Source organism: Neolamprologus multifasciatus, chromosome 3, assembly GCF_963576455.1.
Source record: "Neolamprologus multifasciatus chromosome 3, fNeoMul1.2, whole genome shotgun sequence".
In the NCBI taxonomy this organism is placed as follows: domain Eukaryota; kingdom Metazoa; phylum Chordata; class Actinopteri; order Cichliformes; family Cichlidae; genus Neolamprologus; species Neolamprologus multifasciatus.
Genome location: NC_140441.1, coordinates 47,111,152 through 47,131,006, shown reverse-complemented (window position 1 = coordinate 47,131,006; position 19,855 = coordinate 47,111,152). Strand labels below are relative to the sequence as shown.

Here is a 19,855-nt window from a genome sequence, read left to right as displayed (position 1 = left end):
CTTTTTGCCTCCTTGTTTGTAACATTTTACAGCAGCTGGTTGTTCTATGCTGCATTAAAATGTCCTGAGTGAAAAGATCAAAGAACTTTGTGTGTAAATTGTTACATTTATAATAATGAAACAGAAAATGCAGCGAGTGCAAAGCTAACTGTAAGTTTACAGCTGTCGTTGCATCTGTGCAAATATCAGCCTCCATATTTGTGACGATTCTCTTACTTAACACAACACAATTGTTTCATTTTTAAATGTAAGAATTAAAACTTGTTATACAAGCTTGTGTACATCGTTAGATCATATTCTTCAAGTTGAACATATTGAACATCTTCATAGACTCCACATTTTATTTCATGAAAAATGTCTTTAAAACTCTTTTTACTGAGCTCACAGACCTACACAATCATGTCAGTTTAGCTGCATAGGCTTAGAGTTAAGCTTTAGTAGGAAGTCACTGGAAGGTGACGTAAAATGATCTTATTATAAACGTTATTTATGTAAACCGCATCCTGGTACAGCATGGCTTGGTTTTTCTGGTTTTCGTCACTGACTTTTGATTGCATTGGTCTGATTCGTCTTCTCTACATCGATTAATCGTCCTGTTGTTTTGTCGCTATTAGTGAAAGGAAGCAGGATGCACACATCGGTGGGCGCTTTCAGTAAGCTCCTGTTCAGGCGCAGTGAAATGCAGAGGCAGAGTTAGCCGACGCCACGATGGAGTCGCAATACAAGTTTTTTATGTATTTTCCTGTCGCCCAAATATCGAGTTTATCAGACGCAGCAAACTACACAGCGCTTCCTCAGCGAAAGAACGTCTACCTCGGGGAGACTCTCCAGTTTCTGCTGGTGTTGCGGCTTCGGGGCTTAACGGACAGGGACGCTGGTGCTCTGTCTTGGAAGGACCTGGGGGGATCTTTGTGCGCTCTGGCGAGCGTGTGCGCCGCGGAGAGCTGGCGGCAGACACCGGCTGAGCAGTGTGACCGCACGAGCAGCTGCAGTGAAGACAGCGAGGATGTAGAGTGTAGGACCGCAGAACAGAGCGGAAGAAGACGGGGGGACAAGCAGACCTTCACACAGTGTCACCAACTCCTCAGTCATAAATGCTCACCCAGTAGTGCAGCGATGCACAACGACACACAACAAGCCAAGGTAAAATAAGCCAGTACTGAAGAAGAGGAAGTCCATAGATTTACACATATCTAATGTTTCTGCAGAACTGTCATCACTCATTATGTTACCTACAACGAGACAGGAACTATGTAGTTTTTAAGTAACCTACACATATGTCCTAATTAGATTAAAAAAAAAACAAAAAAACAGAGGGTGGTTTAGATTGTCTGTACTCGAGTAGAAGTGCAGATACTACTAGTAACAAATACTCCAGTAAAAGTTACAGTACTGATTCAACTTATTTACTTGAATAAAAAAAAGTAAAGGCTCTAAATGTGCTCAAAGTAAGGAAGTAAAGGAGGACGCTGAACCCTGTGCTATATGAACATAACGGTATTATCAGTAGAGGGGAACACAAACTTTAGTCTATTTCTGATTCTAATTATACTCAGCTTGAGTCTGAAGAAAAAGGAAAATCAAATCTATTTGCTGTTGCCTCCATTGTAGAGGGGACTTTGCCTGTAAACAGGAAGTCAGAGGTTAAGGTGGGTTCAGCAGGTGGGGAACCTAAAACTGGTTGTCACGGCTCAGTGTGGGGAACTGAATCAAACTCACACTCATCTCTCCTGAGAGCTCCAGTCTTAGTGTGCAGGCTGTGATCAGCTGACCTGCTGCTCTCTGTGGATGGACACACCTGGATTCAACCAGATGTGAGCAGATGTTTCATCCTCCACAGTTTATACTGTCTTCATACTAGATGCTATAAAACTGGTATCAAGGTGGAGTTCATCAGTGGATCTAAGCTCATCAAATTCATGTGACTCTCTGCTACATGTGATGTAAGCTAACTGTGGCCATGAACCCACACACTGTGCACCAGGCACACACTGTGCAGCAAACTAACCTGCAGAGGGTTTTCATGCATATAACAGTTAGTCTGCCTTAGTTTGATTTGCAGCATGTTTCAAAATTTTAAAAAGTCACATGTACAAACAAAGTATCTCGTTTTAAAAAAATCCCGCCGAGCATCCTCACCTTTAAATGTAAGCTCTCTTCTTCCTGCCATGTCCCGTCTGTCTGAGCGAAGTTAGCTCTTTCTTTTCTCTCCCTGTCAAATAAGCAGCTGCACCTTTAGCCGCAACACACTGCTACACAAACTGTGCAAAAACAATTACTCCCTTTATGTTCACTCATCTTCTGTGGGGCTGACTCGATGCTGAAGCCCTGCAGCTCATGAAGCCCAGTTATAACCCCTGACTTTGACACACTTCAGCTCTTTTATGCATCATCCACTGGTGACGATTACACAACAGGACTGCCATGCACGTGTTACTGTTTAGACTTAAATCAGTTTGATGTTTGGAGGCTCGCAGTAACAAATAATAACTCCTCTTGAATGCAAACAATCACTGGTCATTACATGGCATTTATTTACAAAGTAATGAGGTAAAAACAACAGAACAGGAGTGTCAACACTTCAGGGTGAGCCGAGGACAAAATAGTAAATAAAACAAAGCTAACGTCTGATGGATGCCAACATACACGACCGCACAGAGGAAAGGAACCAAAATAAAGACAGTCTGACCTCCTGTCCAAAAACAGGAGAAAACGATGTGTTCAACGTAACGGCAGCTCACCCACTCCACTTCCTCAGCTGATCAGCTGTTAGGGGAAGCGTGTGAAGCGCTCCAGGCTTTATATATAAGGCTGGAACCAGTCATTCAGGAGCCGTACATCCATGCACCAGTCGCAGCAGAGCACCTGCACAGTTGAATTACCATAACATGCAGAGTTAAAAGATCTGCTACAACAAACTGTTCAGGAAAAAACACAAACAACAAATGATTGTAAAACTATTCTTTACATTTTAATTTATCAGCTGTTGTAGATGTCTATACATAAATATCTGCAAACAGAAAACTGAAATGCTTACATTATTTTCCACCACAATTAAAGCTAAACTAGCATTAAGCGAGTTTTGTTTTTTCCAGAATTACCTGTGATGGCAGCTGTTACATATCGTACTGTTGTGACTGATTGTTTAACTCAGTCCATAATATTTTATTTATTTAAACAAAAAAATTGTCTTATGTTGATCTCCTGCAGTCTGCTTGGGTGTTGGAAGACCAGCTTATCTTCTGTCTCACTGTCTCTTTGGACAAGCTGCCAGTCAGTACACGTAAAGCCAAGGTTGGACACACCTGTATGCATGTACACGTAGTGTGTGTGTGTGTGTGTGTGTGTGTGTGTGTGTGTGTGTGTGTAGATGTAGATGTATTGGCAGCGCTGCAAACCCTCGGCCTTCTCTCAGTGAGCTTCATGCTGTCGTCACCTGACATGTTTCCCCTCACAGGTGTGCCTGTCAGGGTTCATTTGTTGAATTTCTTGCCTTCTTAATGAGGTTGGGACCATCAGGTGTGTTGTGCAGCAGTCAGGTTGGTGCACAGCTGACAGCCATATTTGACAACTGTTAGAATTCATATTATGGCGAGAACCAATCAGCTGAGAGAAACAACAGCCCGTCATTACTTTAAGAACTGAAGCTCAGTCAGGCTGTAAAACTGCTAAAACTTTGAATGTGTCCCCAAGTGCAGTCACAAAAACCATCAAGACCACGATGAAACTGTCTCACATGAGGACGCCCCAGGAAAGGAAGAGCAGGAGTCCCCTCTGCTGCTGAGGATACATTCATCCGAGTCACCAGCCTCAGAAATCACAGCAGCTCAGATCAGAGCCCAGATAGATGCCACACAGAGCTCCAGTAGCAGACACATCTCTACATGTTCAGAGGAGACTGTGTGAATCAGGCCTTTATGGGCAAACAGCTGCTGAGAAACACAAGGAGTGGACATTAGACCAGAGGACATCTGTGCTTTGGTCTGATGGGTCCTGGCCTCCACAGTCACCTGACCTAAACCCAGTGTGGATGGTTTGGGATGAGATGGAGCTCAGAGTGAAGGCAAAGGACCAACAAGTGCTCAGCATCTCTGAACTCCTTCAAGACTGTTGGAAACCATTTCAGGAGACGACCTCATGAAGCTCATGGAGAGAACGCCAAGAGTGAGCGAAGCAGGAATCAAAGCAAAGGGTGTTTGGAAGAATCTGAAATATCAAACATGTTTTGAGTTATTTCACACTTTTGTGTTATTACAGAATTTCATGTGTTCATTCATAGTTCTGATGCCTTCAGTAAAGAGAATTTAAATGGTGTAAAAAAACGTAAACATGTATTCTATAGTGTTTATATTTGTTAGTGTTTGTTTGAACTGTGCTTATTATTCCTAAATGGTACAAAACTGTTCAAAAGTCTTGACCCATCCCTGATTTCTTTATACACTCAAACTAATTACAGGAACACTTTTTAATCAAAGTAATTAAATAAATTCAACCCTTGGTATAATAATCTGGTCAGTTAAGTCGTAGAGGGGATTTTTAATCGGTTTCAGTTGCTTTGGTGTTAATTACATTAACTACAGGCCTACTAGAGGGCCAATAACGAGACCACTCCATCCATCTATCCTTTCATTTTCTTTCACAAATCTGCGACGGGGTCACGGGGGCAACAGCCTAAGCAGAGAAGCCCAGACCTCCTGCTACCTCCTCTAGCCTATCCCGTGGAACACTAAAGCGTTCGCAGACCTGTAGAAACATATAATCTCTCCAACATGTCCTGTGTCTGCCCCGAGGCCTCCACCTGGTAGGACATGCCTGGAACACCTCACCCAGGAGGCTCCCGACTCCTGAACAAACTCAACTCCTTTCGACATCGAGGAATGATGGCTCTACCTCTCGAATGGCCGAGCTCGTCACACTGTGTCTAGCAGCCCTTCGGATTAAGCTCGTTTCCGCTGCTTGTGTCCCAGATCACGTTATTTTGGTCACTACCCACAGCTTGTGACCATAGGTGAGGGTAGGGACGTAGACTGACTGATAAATCGAGAGCTTTGTTTTTACACTCAGCTTTCTTGCCACCACGAGAGACCGGTACATCGTCTGCATCAGTGCAGCCGCAGCACCAATCAATCTAACGATCTTCTGCTCCCCTCTCCTCTGACTTGTGAACAAGACCCTCAGATACTTAAACTCCACCACTTGGGGCAGGAACTTGTCGCTGACCCAGAGTGGGCTCTCCGCCCTTTGCCAGCTGAGGTACATGGCCTCAGACTTGGAGATGCTGATAAAAACCAATTCATTTACCTCTTAACAGGTTCACCCTGAGTGGATGTGGCAAATGTGAAAGTTATGGAGAAGCCATGGGGAATGTTATGCTGCCTGTAATAATGCTCAGCACGACTAGTTAGTTTGTGGGTTAAGGAATGGGCAACCTCATCCATGGAGGGATGCACATCCCTCTACGAGCTAGGCAACGGCAGCTTGATGGCCGTTTGGTGTCAGAGTGAAATCTTTGGAGCCACTGTCAGATGATACGCTGGTGTAGCAGGTCCTGGGTTTCTTGTGTTGCACCAGAATGGTCACATGGTCTCATGTGACAAGAGTATGATGAAGGAACTGATACTATTGACCAGCCCCCACACATGCCTGACCTAAATCTAGACATTGTTTCGGTCAATCTGAGACTATGCACCTGAGACGATCCAGCTCAGTGATACCCTGGATCAGTTCTGCCTGATATTGTCAGGCTCGCACACTTCTGAGTAGCAATGTTATTATAATCAACCAAAACTAAACTAAAAACAAAAATTAGATGACAAAATTTTTAAAACCAAACTAAAGTAAAAAGGGGAGTAAAAGCATACCTGAAGAGAAAAACACACAATGAAGTACATCATGGATCGGCCTCCTCGGAGCCCGCATCGTCTTCACAGAAAACAGCAGCAGCCAACAACCCTAGAAGACCTCTGGAAAGCCCTTCAAGAAGCCCGGAAAAATCTTTGTGAAGACAGAAATGACAAGAAAGCTTATCTTATCTACAAACTCTTGTTTTTACCTTATTTCCACTGCGGTGGACTCCACTCACACGCAGGAAGTGTGTTGCTGAGTTTTGTGGTACGATGTTTGCAGTTGTTGTTAGTTTAAGAATAACGTTGGAGTGAGAAACGTTGGCGTGTGAGAGCTCTCGTCTCGTCTGTGTTTACCTCCACGTTGGTGACCCCTGACTCGAACATGTTAGGAGCCGAGGATGACGACGCTCCAGCAGCTGCCGGCCCTCTGCCTCCTGCTGCAGCTGCGTCTGCTGTGGCGCATAAGCTGCCGGATCCCCGGGAGGCTGGAGGTTCAGTTCGCCCTTCGCAGCGTCTCAGGGACAAGGCTGGCACTGGCAGTCAGGAAAAGCTGCAGACAACTTGAGTTTCAGTAAAACTTTATGTATTTATGTATAAGGGCCATCGTGGCTCAAAGAGTTGGCAGTTCGTCTTGTAATCGGAAGGTTGCCGGTTCGAGCCCCGGCTCGGACAGTCTCGGTCGTTGTGTCCTTGGGCAAGACACTTCACCTACCGCCTACTGGTGATGGCCAGAGGGGCCGATGGCGCAATATGGCAGCCTCGCTTCTGTCAGTCTGCCCCAGGGCAGCTGTGGCTACAACTGTAGCTGCCTCCACCAGTGTGTGAATGTGAGAGTGAATGAATAGTGGAATTGTAAAGCGCTTTGAGGGCCCCGAAAAGCGCTATATAAATGCAATGCATTATTATTATTGTTTCCAATTTTCCTAACAAAGCGTAAGAAATTAAAGGTGGCTTAAGACTTTTGCATAGTACCCTGTATGATGAACTCTAGAGGTGGAACCTGTAGTTGAATGCCTCTCTGTGATGACAGATTGTCGTCACTGTGTGGAAGCAGATGGAGGAAAATGCAGAATTAAGGGAGCTTGGCTACCTGACTCTGCTGCAGTTTAGGAGTCCAACATGCACCTTCAGACAAGATCTTAGCACCTTCAAGACACAAGGTAAACACGCCATCTCTCAACATACTGAATGAGCTCTGTGTGTCACAAGAGTTAAAAAGGATTGTAGTCTAAAACCTACAACTAATGAGGTCATAAGACTAGGAAACCAGTATCTGTCCCATTGGATTACATATAAATTATAATTCCATTGTCCAGTCTGATAGTAAACAAACACCATGGTTTCCTCTTTCCTAGTCAGCACTACCCTGGATGTTCTTCCACCTCCCAGTGTCCAGTGTCGACAGATGACTGTTTCTGGAAAACATCTGACCGTCCTCAAGGGTAGAACAGCAGCTCATGCACACACAGACACAAAACGTGGACTTTTATTATTTTTTAATTGTATTTTCCCAAATCTGGATCTCTCCTAAACGACAGCTACCTGTCTCAGTATTAAGTGAAACAGCAGCCACTATATCACGACCCTTAAACTCAAGGAGCTACGTGTAATGTTGATCATTAACCATGTCAGACGCCACACAGTTAAGCGCCATGATTCATTACTAAATAATGTGATATGTGGTTTCAAATCCCTTTTGTTATTATTGAATTGACATTTTTTCATCATACATGAAAATTAATATTTGAGTGTTTCTTAGTTTCGAGCAAGTGTCTCATTTTTCCCCGCATAGTTAGTCAAGTAAGAAATTCGTTGCCAGGAGTAGTCCTAACATAAACCCAAACGGGTTTAAATATGGTTTAAATGCCCTAGTAGGGGGCAGCCCACTGGGGTTTAAATAGGGTGTAATTACTTGTGACTCGCCACTATTTGATTTGAGAGCTTAAGTAGCCTCTTAAGAAGCCCATCTGGTTGCTTTCCGAGCTCCTTAGAATCATCCATCACGTAGTCCTGCCTCATTTTTGTGTAATCAAAGTAAACGTCTGTCACGCTACCTTCATCTGATTTTTACTGCATTTTAAACTTGTTCAAATTGAACGAAGGAAACAAAATGAATATACACAATATACAATACTATTCTGTTAAACATAGCAAAAATTGGGAATTTGAACGGTCCAGAAAACTGCGTCAAGTTAGCAAAACGCCAAAATGATGCAGTTGTACCTAGAAGTCCAATAAGCTCATCAACAGCTAATGATTAGTGGGTTACTTTTTCCTCAGTGATGAACTGCAGCTCACAGGACAGAATGTGCGTCAAAGATGTGAAGATTCTTCCAAACTATAACTCGTCTTACCTTCCCATGATGCCTGATGGCTCAGTGCTCGTAGTCGACAATGTCTGGTAAGTATGCACTCGGTGTGCAAATGCTTTGTAAGCAGGGAAGTAATTGGCAAGTTGTTTTCTTTGTTCTTTAGCCTTCTAATGAGCATAACGCTTTATACTTTCTATTAAAGCCACCAGTCAGCGGAGATCACCATGGCTTCATTCTGTCGGATAGACAACAAATCATCACATTTACCTTGTATGCTTAATGCCCTGGAGGAGCAGACCTTCATTTTTCAGCTGCAGCTACAAGAGAAAGAAGAACAGCAATCGAGCAAGGTGAGAAGGCACAATGGAGAGTGTGTCGTTACTTTTTTAAAACCAGTGCGATTTTGTGAAAACAAGTTTTAGTGCAAAGTTAAAGCTGCCAAATGATTACAATACATAGTAAGTAAGTAAAGTTTATTTATATATTACCTTTCAATTCAATTTCAATTCAATTCAATTTTATTTATATAGCGCCAAATCACAACAAAAGTCGCCTCAAGGCGCTTCATAGATACAGAGAAAAACCCAACAATCATATGACCCCCTATGAGCAAGCACTTTGGCGACAGTGGGAAGGAAAAACTCCCTTTTAACAGGAAGAAACCTCCAGCAGAACCAGGCTCAGGGAGGGGCGGCCATCTGCTGTAATTGGTTGGGGTGAGAGAAGGAAGACAGGATAAAGACATGCTGTGGAAGAGAGACAGAGGTTAATAACAGATATGATTCAACACAGAGAGGTCTGTTAACACATAGTGAGTGAGAAAGGTGACTGGAAAGGAAAAACTCAATGCATCATGGGAATCCCCCGGCAGCCTACGTCTATTGCAGCATAACTAAGGGAGGATTCAGGGTCACCTGGTCCAGCCCTAACTATATGCTTTAGCAAAAAGGAAGGTTTTAAGCCTAATCTTAAAAGTAGAGATAGTGTCTGTCTCTTGAATCCAAACTGGAAGCTGGTTCCACAGAAGAGGGGCCTGAAAACTGAAGGCTCTGCCTCCCATTCTACTTTTAAATACTCTAGGAACAACAAGTAGGCCTGCAGAGCGGGAGCGAAGTGCTCTAATAGGGTGATATGGTACTACAAGGTCATTAAGATAAGATGGGGCCTGATTATTTAAGACCTTGTATGTGAGGAGCAGGATTTTGAATTCAATTTAATTGAATTCAAAACCCGCTGTTACGTATTTAAAATACAAAATATGAGTAACTGTATTCCGTTACAGTTACCGTTTAAAAAGGTGGTATTTAGAATACAGTTACTTTGTTGAAATAAATGGATTACACGGCGGTACTTCCCTGTTTCATATTGTGGCGGGTCAGGCCTGTTTGGGTTTTGTTTGACAGCTACGTTCTGTTGTTCCAGGCGGCAGCGTTACGGTTGCCATGGTTACAGGGTGACGCTCTCTCTCTGCGTGTTTCCTGGGTGAGAGAGCGCCTGTTGTTGTTGTTGTGCTAAGCTAATAGGCAGAATGCTACCGGTATAGCCCTAAAGAATGTAGCATCATAGGCAGTGTAGTCCGTGCTGCAGGGAGAATGGACTGCCATACCCGTTATGTGTCTGTGAGCGAGGGAGGGAGAAAAAGGAAAAGTACGAGCTGTCATCAAGCAGAAACGGGAGCTGGAAGCATGTAAATATAATAATAACCACTGCAGCCAAGAAGAGAGCCTGACGAGCCCAGTTGTAAGTAAGCTATTAAGACTCGACTGTACACCGTGTTCGTGTTTTCCTCCAAAAACAATAAGTTCCGTTGGAGCAGCCTTTCAACGCCTCTCTCTGTCTCTCACTAGCAAAGTTGACCCAGACAACAAAGTAAAGCTAGTTTTCAGCTACGAGCCCGACACAGAACCCACCGTATTAGCCAGAGGTCCCTTTACTACGGTTCGGAGCCGCGGACCTTCAGTAACAGTAATAAATCACAGCAATAGTACATTCATGTAGTTGTAAACAGCATGATAATATGTTAAGTAATCCAAAGTATTCAGAATACGTTACTGTCATTGAGTAACGTAACGGAATACGTTACAGAATACATTTTGGGGCATGTAATCTGTAATCTGTAATGGAATACATTTTAAAAGTAACCTTCCCAACACTGCGTGTCACAAAGTGCTTTACAAGTCAAAAACACAATACAGTCATAAATACATCATAAAAACTCTGTTCCAATTAAAAGCTTTTTGATATAAACACGTCTTTAGCTGCTTTTTGAAGGTCTCCACTGAGTCCAGACACGGTAGAAATAAAGGTGATTGTACTGGCAATTTGCTTGCACTAAATTATTTTGCATAAACCGTGATTTATATATAATTTACAGACGTGGACAAAATTCTTGGTACCCTTCAGTCAATGAACGAAAAACTCACAGAAATAACTGTAATCTGACAAAAGTATAAGTAAATACAAAGTCTATGAATGTTAAGCATTGAAAGTCACACATTGCTTTTTAACCATGCTTGAACAGAATTATTTAAAAAAAAAAAAATGCATGAAACAGACCTGGACAAAAATGATGGTACCCACAACTTAATATTTTGTTGCACAACCTTTTGAGGCAAACACTGCAATCAAGCGATTCCTGTAACTGTCAATGAGACTTCTGAACCTCTCAGTAGGTATTTTGGTCCACTTCTCCTGATCAAACTGCTCCAGTTGTTTCCAGTTTGAAGGGCGCCTTTTCCACACAGCATGTTTCATCCAAAGATGCTCAACAGGATTGAGGTCAGGGCTCATAGAAGGCCACTTTAGAATAGTCCAGTGTTTTCCTCTTAGCCATTCTTGGGTGTTTCTGTGTGTTTTTGGGTCATTGTCCTGTTGCAAGACCCATGACCTGCGACTGAGACCAAGCAATTTCTGACACTGGCCAGCACATTTCTCTCTAGAATACCTTGACAATCTTCAGATTTCAATGTACCCTGTACAGATTCAACCCCAGAGGACGCCCCAGAACATAACCGAGCCTCCTCCATGTTTCTTTTCTAGATATGCTTCATTTTTCTGTCAGTGAACATACAGCTCATGTGTCTTGGCAAAAAGTAAAATTTTGGTCTCATCTGTCCACGGGACATCCTCCCAGAAGCTTTGTGGCTTGTCAACATGTAGTTTGGCAAATTCCAGTCCGGCTTTTTTATGATTTGTTTTCAACAATGGTGTCCTCCTTGGTCGTCTCCCATGTAGCCCACTTTGGTTCAAACAGCGACGGATGGTGCGATCTGACACTGATGTTCACTGAGCCTGAAGTTCACCTTGGATCTCTTTAGAAGTCTTTCTGGCTCTTTTGTTTGGATTATCCGTCTCTTTGATCTGTCATCAATTTTCTTCCTACGGCCACATCCGGGGAGGCTACAGTCCCATGGATCTTAAATTTCTGAATAATATGTGCAGCTGTAGTCACAGGAACATCTAGCTGCTTGGAGATGGTCTTATAGCCTTTACCTTTAACATGCTTGTCTATGATTTTCTTTCTAATCTCCTGAGACAACTCTTTCCTTTGCTTCCTCTGGTCCATGTTGAGTGTGGTACACACCCTGTCACCAAACATGACATGGGTAGGTGGGATTGTAGAGTCATAATTCTCCCTCACAGACAGAATTATGACTTTGTTTTCTGCTTGGCCATCACCTAAGGATTTACGTAAACAGGAGTCTTACTATCTGTTTAACCTCTCCCATGAACTAACACTGGCCTCTTGCTATACTAAAGGGAGAAAGTGATATTACTATTACTAATGTGATACGATAAAAATGTATGATTAATACATCAGAAAAGAAATCTGCCAGGTCACAGTGCTGCATTCATTACTGGTCACCACAGTTTATATTACAGAGGTTAGAACATGCCATAGGAATTAAAGGTTACTTTATACATGCTTCCCTTAGCCTGTGTTATTCAAACTCTTGCAGTCTCAGGCGCCTGCTCTGTCCACCAGTAGCTGGGGATTCACTCCTCTAGTATTCCTGCTGATTCCTCTCTGTGCGCCGCTCATGTATTGAACCATATGCCTGTTCAGCCTCCGATATGATGCCTGACAGGAGCTTCCATGTGGTACTGAGGCAGGTTCTCATACTTGCTGTATTTCTTTCTACTTCAATACCGATAACTTCCCTCCACGCTACCTTGATCTTGACCTCTAGTCTCCTTCTCCAGGGTACTGAAGGGTATTGATTAGTCTCAGTGACGGTTACAGTAGGAACTGTCCGTAGTGCTGCATTCACATCATCTAGTAGACCTTCAGAGAGTACTTCACGTAATCTTGGTAACTGAATACGGAGGGTCCAAATTTAAAGCTTCACCATGATCCTACCTTTCAGGTCAGCTTCTCTCACACTCAACGCTCCTTCTTCCATCGTACCGGGGCTTGGTACCCAAGCTCGGGTGGGGGTGATGATGATATCTCCCCCCAACTTGTCTTCCTGGCTCCCCCTTGCCGTAGCTTGTGTGTTGTACCTCGTCAGTCTCTAGCTGTGATAGCAGCTCCTTCCTCCAAATGTTGGAACGCGGAGTTAGTAGTTGTTTTGCTGACAATCTGGATGCTGGAGATACCAGAGGTCCCACATCCTGCTCATGTAACCTCTTCTCCTGGGGTTACTTCTCATCTCTTGCCAACTTGAGCCTTCTTGTTTCAGTACACTTTTCATCAGTATCCTGGCTCCTCAACGCCTGACAGGGACCTTGTTAATCCTGGCGATGGTATGGTTTCACTTTTCTCTTGCCCGAGGTAGCCCCTGTAAAAACTGAAAATTTAATGAGGATGCATGGAAATCACATGGAAATGAGGCCATACCTCATAATGCCTCTCATCACCTTGTCACTTCTCTGCCCTCTATGGGGCTTTCAGTCTGAAGCCTCCTGGAGAGTCCAATGTGAGAGGTAGAGGAGTCGAAGAGGAGGTTTAATTATTAAATGTTGTTGTCTTTTCATAGGGTTTGGAAGTCCCATTGTTGGCTGTCCTACAGTGGCACAGTCCAGTACATCCTGCCATGAGGTAACTATTTGTCTTCTTGTTGAGGTATTTCTGTAGCAGTACATAACAATCCTGGAGCCGTACTGTCTGCATGTACTGTGTATATGAAACGACTGCTGTGTATTTTAAAGTAATTACAGATGCTTGCATCCAGTAAAGGATGTCAAACAGACTTAAAGTTCCCTTTGAGTTTTTATTTATCTTTTTGCTTAGTGTGGTCTACAAATAAAGATCATACGAGTTTATTTAACAGAAATAACATGAATTTCCCAGTTGATCACTATTTCACATGAGTCACTAGAGGGCACCAAAGGATCATCAAAAGGCTGCAGGCTTCTAAATACAAATAACCTTTAATATACATATATATATATGGAGAGAGAGAGAGATCTATAATCCTATATTTTTGGATCTACGGCACTCTATTATGTTATTTGACTGAACACAAACATATAACAGGATTTAGAGAAAATTAGTATAAAAATAAATTGATTAATTTCACCAACTGTGGCAAAATAAAAACAATTTTTTTAAACAATTTAAGAGATGATATTTATATGACTTCCAGAATTTGTAGTTTAACATCTATTTTAAATAACAACTGAGTGCGTGTTTGCACCCTTAGCGCAGACTGTAGCAACTATGGATCATGTATGCGGCTGCACTACATTAGACCTTTGACCACTATGCATTGCTGTAGAAGGACAGCGATTGCTCAACGAACGCTAGCAGGAGTAACACTGCGATTAGCACTGCAAGAGTTCAGTTCCAGCACCTGGGGCCTTCCTGTGTGGAGTTTGCGTGGGTTCTCTTCCTCCCACAGTCCAAAGACCAAAGATTAGTGGGATTAAGTTAACTTATAATTCTAAATTGCCCATAAGTACGACTGTGAGTGGGAATGGTTGTCTGTCTATGTGTTAACCTTGCAATAGACTTGTTGACCTGTCCGGGGTGTACCCTGTCTCTCGCCCTGTGGTAGCCGAGCTAGGCTCCTGCCCCCCGTGACCCTGACAGGGATTAGCACATTGTATCATTTTGTGTGCCTTTATGTGTGAAATACAAAATGTATTAAAGAAGAAACCAAAACAATCTCCGTATAAGAACATTAAATGACTTTTTTCTGTTTATAATTATATAGAATTGAAACTGTAGTCTTGTTGTGCTATTTGTTTTCTCTTATAAGAAGAATTCCTGTTATATGTTCTAATAATAGAAATATAATACTTATCACGCTCTCTCCAGATGCATCTCTACTTGTTACTCGATACCCAGTGTGCGCTTAAATCGTCCAGAGTTGGTGATGATGGCGTCCTGCCCAAGGACCGTCAGGCCTCAACAACACTTCTGGGTGAAATATACGCTGCTCAACAATTTGCAAGATTTCCTTGCTGTTCGTCTGATCTGGAATTCAGAGGGTGAGTATCCAATCCTACAGACAGTTCCTAGTGTGTGGGAATAATTATTTGCTCCCTCTCCCGAATCTGGAAGTTTGCTCACTTACAAAGAATTGAGTCTTTCATTTTAATTATCAACCAAAAATCCAGAAATAAAAACACATTGTAAATTGATTTACACCAAGCAAATACTTGGTGGAGAAACCTTTGTCACTGCGAGCGCAGTGGTAAGACTTTTCTTATCACCAGGTTTCCACAGTCTCAGCAGGGATTTTGGCATGCTCTGGTTCAGGTCTCCTGGATGCTGCTTTGCATTTCAAAGTTTCACCTCCTTCTTTAGCCAATCCAACCCCCATTTTCAAAATGGGAGCAAAACTGTAAATGTGTAATGTTGCCACTGCTGTGTATTTGTGTCTGGCCAAATAAGCCATATGCAGAACACGGGCTAGGTTCTATCTATCTTCTATCTAGGTGGTTTTAAGGGCAACCCCCCCCCCCCCCCACCACCACCACCACCACCACCACCACCACCCGAGCATTGTGCTCTATTGCTAGTGAAGCATAAATGGCTGCACCTTGCTAAGAACCAAAGCAAATTCTGTGTTTTTCTTGATTTTCCAAGTTACTGGAACGCACACAGCTCACATCACACGTTCCAGTTCCAACATCCAACTTTTGAGACAAATTAAACACATTGCCCAAGTACTGCAGGCACCAAGCTCTTAGTGTAAGAGCTAGGTGATCAATCCAGACTAGCTGTTCAAGTGGACTGCAGGAACACAAGGATTTGAAATACCAATATTTCTATGGCATGGTTCCTGTTTTTAATGGTCAGAATCACTGAACTGCTGCTCTTCTATTCAAATGCTTCATACATAGGCTACGTTCACACTGCGCATCAAATCCGACTTTTTTGACCCTATGTGACCCATATCCCATCATGGTATGACAGTGTGAACGGCACAAATCCGATATTTTCAAATCCAATCTGGGTCACTTTCGTATGTGGTACTGGATCCGATACATATCTGATGTTTTAGAAAGCGACTGCTGTTTGAACGGTCACGTCGCATTAAATCCGTCTTTTACGTCACTGACATGAGACAGACGCCAGCTATCAGCGCCGGAGAAGACAAACGAGAAAGCATGGCAGCGGAAACTGGAGACGGAGCGAGTCAATGGACAGAAACTGAGGTTTTGGACTTGATTAGCATATGGAGAGAAATTGATAGACTGCTGCAACAACACCTACAGCTCCGTAGCCACCATTTTTACTTACGTAAACAGAGCACGTTGTGTGTGACGTATTCTTTTGCTTTGAGCGTTCACACTAGAGCGTGTTTGCTGTCACATTTTATTTGTAGTGTGAACAAGCAGACAAAAAAAAAATCAGATTTGAGCATTAAGACCTGCAGTGTGAACGTAGCCTTAGATTCTTGAATTGGATAAATATTCTCTGCTCCAATCCTATATCGGATATCTAATCCAGTCAATCTAATCCATTATTATTAAATTCTCATTCTTCCCCCTGCTTATGTTTGTTACCTGCTCCTCACTGTCCATGCATCCATCTAGGAGGAAGTGAGCAGGATCCCAGTGTGGGAGCGGTTGTGTGCCAGTCTCCACTCAACAACCTGGGCCAGTGTAAGAAAGGTTCCATACTGTCCTTCACTGTGGCCTTCCAGATTCTCAAAACTGGGATTTTTGAGGTACCAAAGGAAATAAGTTGTTAAATGTATTGACATTGTCGTAATATTAACAGTACACAAACCCAGCCCAGGAAATCCTGTTTATGCTCAGTTTAATGTTTGATCCTTGAAGAACTTTAAACCAGGAATTACTACACCGCTCATACTGCTGTATTGTTTTTATTTGGCACAGTTTTGCTTGACAAAAAATTTAAGTAATGGCTTTCCATCTTCCACATGTCTATGATAACGCGGTAGCTGAGCCAGCATATGAAGTTTACAGCTTCTGTGCCCGCACTGCCCACGGAGCCTCAGTCACCTTTGAAAAACACCTTCGAAGGACAAAGCCTGAGCCGATTAAAGAGCTTCCCCCACCACCAGCCCTTTTGGTCAGTAAATCTCAGGTATGGAGGGTCATTGTACAAGACTGCTTCTCAAACTGTGGGGAGATACTTCCACTGGGGTGTGGGCGACTGGGAAAAAAGGTTTTTATTAAATGAGTAAAGTTAAGTTGAATTAATTGAAAATAATTGAAAACTGTAAAAAGGGAAGAAATGACCTTTTATCAACTTGGGTGGGCGAGGTGTAGCAGCCATTCAGTCACGTCCCTCGGAGTGTCCTGTGTTGGGGGTATGGGTTGTCTGGCACGTAGAAACAGGCCATCCAGTCCTTGTACAACCGTTTCAACAGTTTGGTCTGCAGCGATTGAACTTCGTCAGGCTCATTTCTGGGGGGCGTTGGACTGGAAGGCTTCCAGTTTGGTGGCCTCAAAGTTTCATCTCTTATTTTGGAAGATGATGGTGTTCTGTTGGCTTGTGGTCATGAGCTTTGGGTTGTGACCAAGATCACAGACACAAGCAGCAGAAATGAGCTTTCTCCAGAGGGTGGCTGCCATTTCCCTTAGAGATGGTGAGAAGTTCAGTCATTCAAGAAGTGAAGAGTCGAGCTATTGCTTCTCCAATTGGAAATGAGCCGGGTCATTGTTTTGGGCATCTATAGGTTGCCTCATTGGCTCCTCTCAGGTCAGGTGTTCCAAGGTGTCCCACCTGGAGGAAACCCTGTGGCTGACCCAAGACAAACTGGTAAGACTATATCTCTCTGCTGCCATGGAAACGACTTGGCGTTCCCCTGAATAAGCTGTGGGAGGTGGCTGGAGACTTCTCTGCTTAGGTTGTTTCCAGAAGAAGAAGATGGATGGATGGAAATTCTGAGTTATGTCAGATTTAAGCCAAATATGTTTGTATAAAAGATTCACATAATAGATGATATACTTTTTAGAGACATTGTAGTAGTTATGCAAGATTGGAGACACATTTAAGACAATCTTTCATATTGCAGTCCACAATGATGTCTGTGATATCTTTGTTCTGGGTCCAGGTCAGGCGCTATGGCAGAGCTCCAGACAACAACCTCTCCTGCAGGAACTGTTAATCGAGCCCCTCACCTGTCCCCCGATCCCAGCTTTGTTTCACTGGTAAAAATAGCCAAGAGAGAGTGTAAGGTGCTAGTGCTGGAATGAATCAACGAGGTACACAAAGGTAGGAAACTTTGGTGCATGTACTGTTTAACATTACCTGTTTTATTTAGGTGAAACATTAACCGCCTTCTGTAGTTTAAATACTGCATTGCACAATAAAATGGACTGGCTCTCAATCAAATGTTGTCAAAATAAGACAAAACTTAGGAAGCTGGAGTGAAATACGTTTCATGTTACTTAATATTCATGGTTACATTCACCTTCTGGCTCTAGAAAAACAATACAACAAGCTATCACAGGACAAAAGGGGCGATCGTGGCTCAAGAGTTGGGAGTTTGCCTTGTAATCGGAAGGTTGCCGGTTCGAGCCCCGGCTTGGACAGTCTCGGTCGTTGTGTCCTTGGGCAAGACACTTCACCTACCGCCTACTGGTAGTGGTCAGAGGGCCCGGTGGCACCAGTGTCCGGCAGCCTCGCCTCTGTCAGTGCGCCCCAGGGTGGCTGTGGCTACAATGTAGCTGCCATCACCAGTGTGTGAATGGGTGGATGACTGGTTGTGTAAAGCGCTTTGGGGTCCTTAGGGACTAGAAAAGCGCTATACAAATACAGGCCATTTACCATAAAGCAACACGACAGCCTAAAGAAGTGTTAGTAACCTTTGTCCAAGCTGACTGGAAGGAGCGGTTTGTTTCTAAGTAACTTTAGACCCCTTAAAATTAATTGGAATGAAATTTATATTTTGATTATTTGCCATCAAATGGATAGTGGTGAAAAATGTCCATCTATCAAAATGTACACAAATGCAAACTGGTCTAATGTTGGTACATTTCCTAGGAGCATTTTAAACTTCTTCTCACTCTGTTTCTCCGTTCAGGTGATCTGGACTGTGGGAGCTTATGACAAAAGCATCACTGTTCTGTGGCTGTGCTTCAACACAGAGTAGCCGTCAGATCTTTGTCTTCATGAAGAAGAAGCAACAGTCATACTATAATAAATGGTAAAGATGGAGTCAGTGAATGAGGAATGAAACATGAGTCAGAGGACTGGTGCTGATGAGATTCTGATGTGAGCTCAGGTCAGTGGAGGGATACTTCTGTTTGTTAGCTTCTCCCTGATGACAAATTCCCTCCACCACATCAACATTTTCTTCACACCTTTTAAAAATGTTTGTTTTTGCTAAAACTGTTTAACTGTGTATAACTGTTCATACATGTCTCTGTTTATGCTTGAATCTGTTGGTTTTGTTTTGCATACTGTGCTGTCAACAGACCATAATGTCATCACATTTCAATTAATTTAACTTAATCTTATTACAGTATCCATGTGGCCTTTATATGTAACAATAAAAATGTAATTACGCTATTTAACATGTCAAAGGTTTACAGCTGGTTCTTGGCTTCTTGCCTCAAACTTGAAGGATTTATGTCTTAAACTATTCTTATGTCAGCCTCTGTGGTTCGCACAGAGACTGACACTGATGGGCTAAAAGTTGTTTTATAGTAGGATCCAGTCAGAGTGTGTCAAGCTCTTGCAGTAGTTACTTATTTACTTTCAGTTTATATTATCTAGCAGCACTGTCTAATATTTCAGACCTTCCTGCTGTGATATTTGCCCCCTCCTTCATTTCCTTCTTGTTTTTGATTTATTAGACTTGCATGTTCCAGATCATAAAAAAGACGAGGATAACCAGAGTAAATATCCCAGCAGCTGAGCTGGCGGGCAGCGCAGACACGCAACTTTGTGAACGTGGACCAAAAATGGGCCCGATGCGGCTTAGAAACAGCTGCTTGATTTTTTTTTTTTACATAAAAAAAATTAACAATTATAAAATCTGCACTTTAGTTGTGAATACAATTTTTGCTAACACTGATTTTATTGCACTATCATAAAACTGCTTTATCTGTGCAGTAGAAAACAAGCGATACTCGTATGATAGCGATACTGTAGGAGGCTGACAGTTTACAGAGGACGTACAGTGGGATGCAAAAGTTTGTGCAACCTTGTTAATAGTCATTATTTTCCTGTATAAATCGTTGGTTGTTACAATAATTATTGCACACTTTCTTTAAATCCAATAAACTTCATTTCACTTCTGAAATATCACTGTGTGTGTCTCCTAT

At 42.8% G+C, this 19,855-nt stretch overlaps 1 protein-coding gene across 2 annotated transcripts; it reads left to right on the top strand.

The window, feature by feature from the left end:
• Positions 1-97: 97 nt before the first annotated feature.
• trappc14 (trafficking protein particle complex subunit 14) lies at positions 98-18,359 on the top strand. 2 transcript variants are annotated; one of them, XM_085146208.1, is made up of 11 exons: positions 98-1,143; positions 3,211-3,294; positions 6,877-7,006; positions 7,202-7,288; positions 8,127-8,247; positions 8,361-8,508; positions 13,138-13,199; positions 14,421-14,593; positions 16,148-16,281; positions 16,519-16,649; positions 17,638-18,359. In XM_085146208.1, exons 1-11 carry the CDS (start codon positions 709-711, stop codon positions 17,777-17,779), a joined length of 1,647 nt encoding a protein of 548 aa, XP_085002334.1. In that variant the 5' UTR covers positions 98-708; the 3' UTR covers positions 17,780-18,359. The 2 variants fall into 2 exon arrangements, with proteins under 2 accessions (XP_085002334.1, XP_085002327.1); XM_085146201.1 differs by having other exon boundaries at positions 16,519-16,664.
• The last annotated feature ends 1,496 nt before the right edge of the window (positions 18,360-19,855 follow it).

Bases quoted from the DNA above. Each gene is read 5' to 3' on its own strand.
- trappc14 (XM_085146201.1), top strand. From the start codon at position 709: ATGGAGTCGCAATACAAGTTTTTTATGTATTTTCCTGTCGCCCAAATA. The intron at 7,289-8,126 runs GTAGAACAGCAG...CTTTTTCCTCAG, and splicing joins ACATCTGACCGTCCTCAAGG to TGATGAACTGCAGCTCACAG. The intron at 8,248-8,360 runs GTAAGTATGCAC...TTTCTATTAAAG, and splicing joins CTCGTAGTCGACAATGTCTG to CCACCAGTCAGCGGAGATCA.